Source organism: Talpa occidentalis, unplaced genomic scaffold (assembly GCF_014898055.3).
Source record: "Talpa occidentalis isolate TD23 unplaced genomic scaffold, MPIMG_talOcc4v2.1 talOcc4.6, whole genome shotgun sequence".
Classification (NCBI taxonomy): domain Eukaryota; kingdom Metazoa; phylum Chordata; class Mammalia; order Eulipotyphla; family Talpidae; genus Talpa; species Talpa occidentalis.
The window spans coordinates 70104529-70112552 of record NW_023604972.1 but is presented as its reverse complement, the minus strand read 5'-3'; the positions used below and the strand labels follow the sequence as shown (position 1 = coordinate 70112552).

Sequence of the window (8024 nt, the reverse complement as noted above, 5' to 3'; positions counted from 1 at the left end):
TGAAGAAAGACTTCGGGAACTATCTGACTCCATGAGGAAAGGAAATATAAGAGTTATAGGAATTCCAGAAGGAGAGGAGAGAAGATGTGAACAGAGAAAATATTCATGGATATAATTGAAGAGAAACTTCCCAAATGAGAAGAAGGAGCTGAAAATTGATATACAAGAAGCAAGGAAGAACACCAAATTCCACGACGAAAGGAAAAACCACAGCAAGACACATAATAGTAAAGCTCCCAAGAATCCAGGACAAGGAAAAAATAATGAGCTGACAAGAGGAAGAAACAGATAACACATTCAAAGGAAAACAATCAGGCTGACATCAGACTTCTCTGAAGAAACACTACGGGCAAGGAGAGAGTGGAGGGACATAGTCAACAGACTCCAAGAAAACAGATGCCAACCAAGAATACTCTATCCCGCAAAGCTCTCTTTCCTCCATGAAGAATATGGACCTTCCCAGACAAAGAGAAACTCCGGAATTTCATTGCGACTAAACCCCCACTCCAAAAATACTACAAGGAATCCTAAAGCCAGACCTCAGGGACGAATAACAACGAAAGAAGACCAAAAAAAAAAAAAAGTTATTAAAAGAATAAATAAATAAAATCAAAGGAAAGACAAACCTAATGGCAAATACAGATGCTAACATATCAATATTAACCCTAATGTAAATGGACTAAACTCTTCAATAAAAAGACACAGAGTTGCAGCCTGATTAAGAAACAAAACCCAACCTTTTGCTGTCTCCAGAAACACATTTAGCTACAAAAGATAAAAATAGGCTCAAAGTCAAGGATGAAAACCATCCTACAAGCAAATGGGCCAAAAAAGAAGCAGGAACAGCTATACTTATATCAGATAAAACAGACTTCAAACTCAAAAAAATAAAAAGAGACCCCATTGGTCACTACATTATGATTTAAGGACAATACTTCAAGAAGAAATAACACTCATTAAACATATACTCCACCAACGAAAGAGAGCACCAAAATATATCAGACAACTGTTGTCCTCTCTAAAAACAGACATCAGAGAAAACACATATGTAGTGGAGACTTCAACACACCACTATCAACAATGGATAGATCAACAAGACAAAAAATAAGTAAAGACACTAAAGCTCTAAATAAGGACCTAGAGCATTTGGGCTTAACAGACATCTATAGAACACTAAACCCAAAAAAAAACGGGAGTACACATTTTCTCAAGCGCACACGGATCATTCTCCAGGATCGATCACATACTGGGGCACAAGACAAACATCAACAGATACACCAAGATTGAAATCATACCAACCATCTTTTCTGACCACGAAGGCATCAAACTAGAAATAAATCATAAAAAGAAGGCAAGGAACTATCCTACCTCATGGAGATTAAAAGCCACACTACTGGAAGACCACTGGACTAACGAGGAGATCAAAGAAGAAATTAAAAAATTCTTTGAATTGAATGACAAGGAGGACACCAATATCCTAAATGTATGGGATGCAGCAAAAGCAGTAATAAGAGGAAAATATATAGCAATAGAAGCTCACATCAAAAACAAGAAAGAACTCAAAGAAACAACCTAATCTCGAAGCTCAAAGATCTAGAAAAGAACAACAAAAAAAACCCCAGAACCAGTAGAAGAAAAGAAATAATAAAAACCAAAGCAGAAATAAATGAAATTGAAACTAAAAAAACAATCCAAAAGATCAATGAAACCAAGAGCTGGTTCTTTGAAAAAATAAATAAAATAGACAAACCCCTAGCCAGGCTCACAAAGAAAAAAAGGAGAAGAGAAACACAAATACACAGAATCATAAATGAAAGAGGAAATCACAACGGACACAGCAGAAATCAAAAGAATAATCAGCAACTACTATGAACAGTTATATGGAAACAAGTTCAACAATCTAGAAGAGATGGACAAATTCCTACAACTCTACAATCACCAAAGCTAGATAAAGAAGGAAATAGAACACCTAAACAGACCAATTACAAGCAGCGAAATTGAAATGGTAATTAAAAACCTCCCCAAAAACAAAAGCCCAGGACCTGATGGATTTACAAATGAATTCTACCAAACATTCAGAGACGAATTAGTGCCTATCCTTCACAAACTCTTCCAAAAAATTGAGAAGGAAGGGACAATACCAAACACGTTCTATGAAGCCAATATTACACTAATACCAAAACCGAATAAGGACAACACAAAAAAGGAAAAACTATAGCCAATCTCCCTAATGAACACTGATGCAAAAATCCTCAATAAATTTTTAGCTATCAGAATCCAACAATGTATCCATAAGAAATCACCACGACCAAGTTGGATTCATTCCAGGGGCACAAGGATGGTTTAACATCCGAAAATCAATCAACGTTATCCAACACATCAACAAAAAGAAATATAAAAACCATATGATAATATCAATAGATGCTGAGAAAGCTTTCGACAAAGAAGTGCAACACCCATTCATGATAAAAGCCCTTGAATTCTTGGATACAAGGAACATACCTCAACATCATAAAGGCCATCTATGACAAGCCAACAGCCAGTATCATTCTCAATGGTGAAAAGCTGAAAGCAATTCCATTAAGATCTGGAACAAGACAAGGATGTCCACTCTCACCACTGCTTTTCAATATAATACTGGAAGTCTAGCCAGAGCAATAAGACAGAGAGAAAGACATCCAAGGAATCCAAATAGGAAAAGAAGAAGTCAAACTATCACTATTTGCAGATGATATGATAATATACATAGAGAACCCCAAAATCTCCACAGAAAAACTAATTCAACTCATCAATCAATTCAGTAAAGTGGCAGGATACAAAATCAACACGCAAAAGTCAGTAGCCTTCCTATACACAAACAATAAATCTGAAGAAGAAGAAATCAAAAAAACCACCCCTTTTATTATTGAAACAAAAAAAATCAAATATTTGGGAATAAATCTAACAAAAGAGGTAAAGGACCTATACAAAGAAAACTATAAAACACTGTTAAAAAAATAGAAGAAGACACAAAGAAATGGAAAGACATCCCCTGCTCATGGATTGGGAGAATAAACATTATTAAAATGGCCATCCTACCAAAAGCAATATACAGATTCAATGCTATTCCAATCAAAATCTCAATGGCATTCTTCAAAGAAATAGAACAATTATTGATGAAATTCATATGGAATCACCAAAAACCCCGAATAGCCAAAGCTCTACTGAAAAAAAAAGAAGGAATCGGAGGCATCACACTCCCAGACTTCAAACTATACTACAAAGCCATAATCATCAAAACTGCATGGTATTGGAACAAGAACAGACATACAGACCAATGGAATCGAATAGAAAATCCAGAAATAAACCCACAGATTTATGGTCAACTAATCTTTGACAAAGGAGCAAAGACTATGCATTGGAGCAAAGAAAGTTTGTTCAATAAATGGTGCTGGGAAACTGGGTCGCTACATGCAAAAGAAAAGCTTGACCACTACCTCACACCATACACAAAAATCAACTCAAAATGGATTAAAGAACTAGACATAAGACCTGAAACCATAAAAATACATAGAAGGAAATATAGGCGAAACACTACGGGATTTGCACATCAAAGACATCTTTACAGACACATCACCCAAAGCAGTGATAGTGAAGAGAAAGATAAACAGCTGGGACTACATCAAATTAAAGAGCTTCTGCACAGCAAAAGACAATAACAAAAACAAAGAGAAACCCCACCAACTGGGAGAACATTTTTGCACCCAACACTAATGATAAGGACTGATCACAAAAATCTGCAAAGAGCTGATGAGACTCAGCAACAACAAAGAAAATAATCCAGTCAAAAAATGGGCAGAAGAGCTAAAAAGAAACTTCTCTGAAGAGGAAATGCAAATGGCCAACAGGCATATGAAAAAATGTTCAACATCACTTGTAATCAGGAAATGCAAATCAAAACTACCATGAGATACCATCTCACACCAGTGAGAATGACACATATTAAAAAAACTAGCAACAACAAATGTTGGCGAGGTGTGGAGAAAAAGGAACTCTTCTGCACTGTTGGTGGGAGTGCAAACTGGTCCAACCACTATGGAGAGCTGTGTGGAGATTTCTGGACCTACTAAACATAGAGCTTCCATATGATCCAGCAATTCCACTCCTAGGTATTTACCCAAAGGACACAGAAACATCAATTCCAAAGAGCACCTGCACTCCTATGTTTATAGCAGCACTGTTTACAATAGCTAAGCTTTGGAAACAACCCAAATGCCCAAAAATAGATGACTGGATCAAGAAGATGTGGTACATATATACCATGGAATATTACTCAGCATTCAAAAAAGATAAACACATGCAATTTGCAGCAACATGGATGGCACTGGAAGGGATCATGCTCAGCGAAAATAAGCCAAAAAGAAAAAGAAAAATACCGGATGGTCTCACTCATAGCAGGAATCTAGAAAACTTAAATAAGGGACCAGGAAAATGAATATAAGAAAGTGAAAATCAAAATCAACAAAAAACTATGAACCAGAGACACTTTTTGGGGTGGGGGGCGGGAGGGGAAGGATTGGGGTCAGAATGGGGCGTTTGCAATTGTATGGGGGAATATAAAAATAAAATTTAATATTTAAAAAAAAAAAAAAAAAAAAAATAATCAGATTCAAATGTGCTTATAATAGATGGAAAGTATAGTTTCTATATGTAACAAAACACTTTCAGTTCTGCAATAAAAACTGGAAAATACTGCAATTTTAAGCAAATTGGCAGGCTATTAGGTATATATTGTACATACCATACTGGCGACATCACTATTCTGCAATTGCTACATAACTTTTCTTTTTTTTTTTTAATTTTATAGAGGCATGTTTATTTATTTATTTGTTTGTTTGTTTTGTTTATACATGCACTGGGTATAGTCAGAAGCGCGGCAGGGTGAGAGAATTCACCAGAGCCACAGCGGGAGCAGAGCAGGCAAGGACCAAAGTTACACTGCTGAGGAGCAGCGGCCGCAGGAGAGGTCTGCGCGCCATTGACCCTCCTCCGGTGGCTGGGGAGCAGCCAGGGATCAAACCGGTGCCGCAGAGGCTGCGGACAGGTTCGCAACCCAGCGCTCAACCGCTGCGCCACCGGGGAGGCCCGCTACATAACTTTTCTTAAGCATACTTAAAAAACTTAAAATCTTTAGCTTTTATTATTTGACACCTCAACAATTTACATATGGGCATCAGAAATACCTCCATAGCCTGGGCTAAACGTTCTTCTAGTGCCATGTAGGTGAGGAACTGAGGATCCACATAAGAGATAGCTTCAGCAACTCCCAGTCCATCTGCAAAACCGTCAAACAGGCTGAAAAAAAAGAAAATACACATGATTTGGAAAATTTTTATGGGTGGAGAAATAATCATATTAGCATACCTATAAGACAGTAGACATACCAGGAGCAGAAAACTTTAAAATATTTTAATATAAATCTTGTGGATTGAAGGTCAGGTACAATGCAAAAGAAAAATTAAGTGATGGGCACAAGGAATTAAAGTATCACTACCCCTCCCAGCTGACTGCCACACTTACTGCACAAAGTGTGCAAGAAAATTACATTATATTTGTAGTTTTCACTCTGGGGATTGCTAAAGGCTGGAATACATGTAGTATTACTTTTTCTCTTCTAATTTAATTTCTTTGCTATTTACTTAAGTTTGTAATCTAAATTTAGGTAGGAACATGATAAAAAGAATCATTTTAATTCGATCAGTCAAATATTTTCCTTTCTTATAATATTAATCTGGGCTTAAAAATATTTTATTTTCTCAAGCCTTTCTCATTAATCTCTCTGATTTTTCTAAGAATTGGTTTTCTCCATTATTATTCTGTTTGAAAAATATTTAGCTCCTGTTTATTTTCACTTTTTTTCAAAGGAACTAAAGCCCCTAGAAAAATGTTTAAATCTGTTCCCAATCTCCTTTGCCTACCACTAGAAGTGCACAGACTTCTCCTTTTCCTCTAGACTTGAAAATGCTAAGTATTTCAAAATTTGGAAACCCTCAGTATCTCTTCAGTCCTTTTCTCTCTAAGTTTGATCCCCTGAAAATCACATTCAAGCCTATTGCTGCAATGATATTCTCTCTTTCTCAAGGTAATTCCTGAAGGTCTATCTAATTCTAAACTCCTTCTTGAGTTCACAGACCTTGTTTCTAATTTTCTGCATCAGCGTTTAACATCAAAGAACTCCCATCACCTCAAATTCAAAATCACCAAAGCTAAGTATATTATATTCTGTCTACCTAAAGACAAACATCTCCACTTCCATGTTCCATATGTCTATCATAAGTTGAATAATCAGAAGCATCCAATTTCACAAGTCAGTTCAAATTAGTTCCAGTGTCAACCTTGGTTGGTGCCATCATTAAAATTACAAACCTATTACTAAGAGATACAGAGGTATTCTTATGAAGAATATATTATAGTGTAGTAGTATCCAGAAATTAGCAGACATCATAATGTACAAAGGAACATTCTTAGACAAACACTGATTTAGAATTACGTTGAAAACTAAGAATTACTAAATCTAAACTCTAAAAATACTGAAACTTCTTCATCTAGTAGTAGGATAGCCTTCAAAGAGGAAGAGTGCTGAAGTCAATCAGATAGGGATTTAAGTTCACATCTAACTGAATCATGTTTAAACGAGAAAAGTTTATTTAGCTACTAACAGCTAATATTAAAAATCTACCATCATTCACTCGGCAATCACCACAGTAATAACTGTTTCACACAAGCATCAGTAATGATACTAAACGTAGGGGATGGCAGTTAGTAGTTTGGGAAGAAACAGGTTATTTACAGTGTCAAAGCATCTTCCACTAGATACTTTTTCATATAAAGGGATACCTTTCATTATAAAATGGCAACTGTACAGTTAAAAAAAATCTGAAAAGGGCCTCCCCTGGTGGCTCAGGCAGTTGAACGCCATGCTGTGAAGCTGTCCACAGCCTCTGCAGCGCCGGTTCGATCCGGGCTGGCCAGTGAGGGTCCCACATGGTGCGGCAGACCTCTCCTGTCGTGCCCACTGCTCCCCTCAGCAGTGTATTTCGTCAGTCTGCCTGTTCTGTTCCCTGTTCTGTCTCTGGTGAATCCTCTTACCCTCCCGCACCTCTGGCCTGTACCCTGGTTTTTGTATAAATAAATAAATCTTTAAAAAAAAAATCTGAAAGGTAACATCTTAACCAAATGATAAGAATTAACATCATCAGTAATAGGACAATTTGACATTATGTGACATATGATATGTGCTGGGAAGAACAAGGCTTCTATGGTCTTCCTGCTAAAAATTTGTCAATTAAATCTAACTTGAGACAGAGACAACCTAAGGGATCTATAAACTTAAATGGCCTATATTTTGAAATACTATTAACATAAGACAAAGGGCTGAGGAAAACATCCAAATTTAAAAAAAAAGATTAAAGAAACATATAATGATGGAACAGAGAAAAATTTCTCTAAAAGCATTAAGTGGGATAAGTATAGATAGCTGAACAAGGTCTGTAAATTAAATAGTACCGTGTAAGTGTTAATCTCCTGAAAATTTTATTGTGATATATATATATATATATATATATATAATATATATATATATATATAAAATCCCTGCTTTTAGGGGATTCATTCTAGACTATTTATGGGTAAAGAGGCATCATATTTGCAATTTATTTATAAGTAGGTCACAAAAAAATAAAGAGAGAATACCACCACCAGTGTGGCTAATGTTTATATTTAGTTAAGGATATATGGAAGTTCTTTGTACTATTTTTGCCACTTTTCAGATTTCAGAATAAAATTATTTCAAAATAGTTTAAAAAAAACTCTAGTTACATCCATACAGAATTATTTCTCATAATCTTATTGTTTATAATTTTAGCTCCAATTTCTTACAGGAAGATAGGTAATTATAAGAGAGTAAATAAATGGTACAACCTGGATTTGTCTAAATCTAAAATCTATGTTTTTTCCAAATCAACTCCTACCACATCAATCTGTGA

General features: G+C 35.8%; 1 protein-coding gene across 1 annotated transcript in view; it reads right to left on the bottom strand.

The window, feature by feature from the left end:
* Positions 1-8024, bottom strand: part of PJA2 (praja ring finger ubiquitin ligase 2) — an 87216-nt gene that overhangs the window by 18315 nt on the left and 60877 nt on the right. The window contains exon 7 of the mRNA XM_037530709.2: positions 5223-5334. Within this exon, the coding sequence (XP_037386606.1) occupies positions 5223-5334 (112 nt within the window). The remainder of the gene's footprint in view (positions 1-5222; positions 5335-8024) is intronic.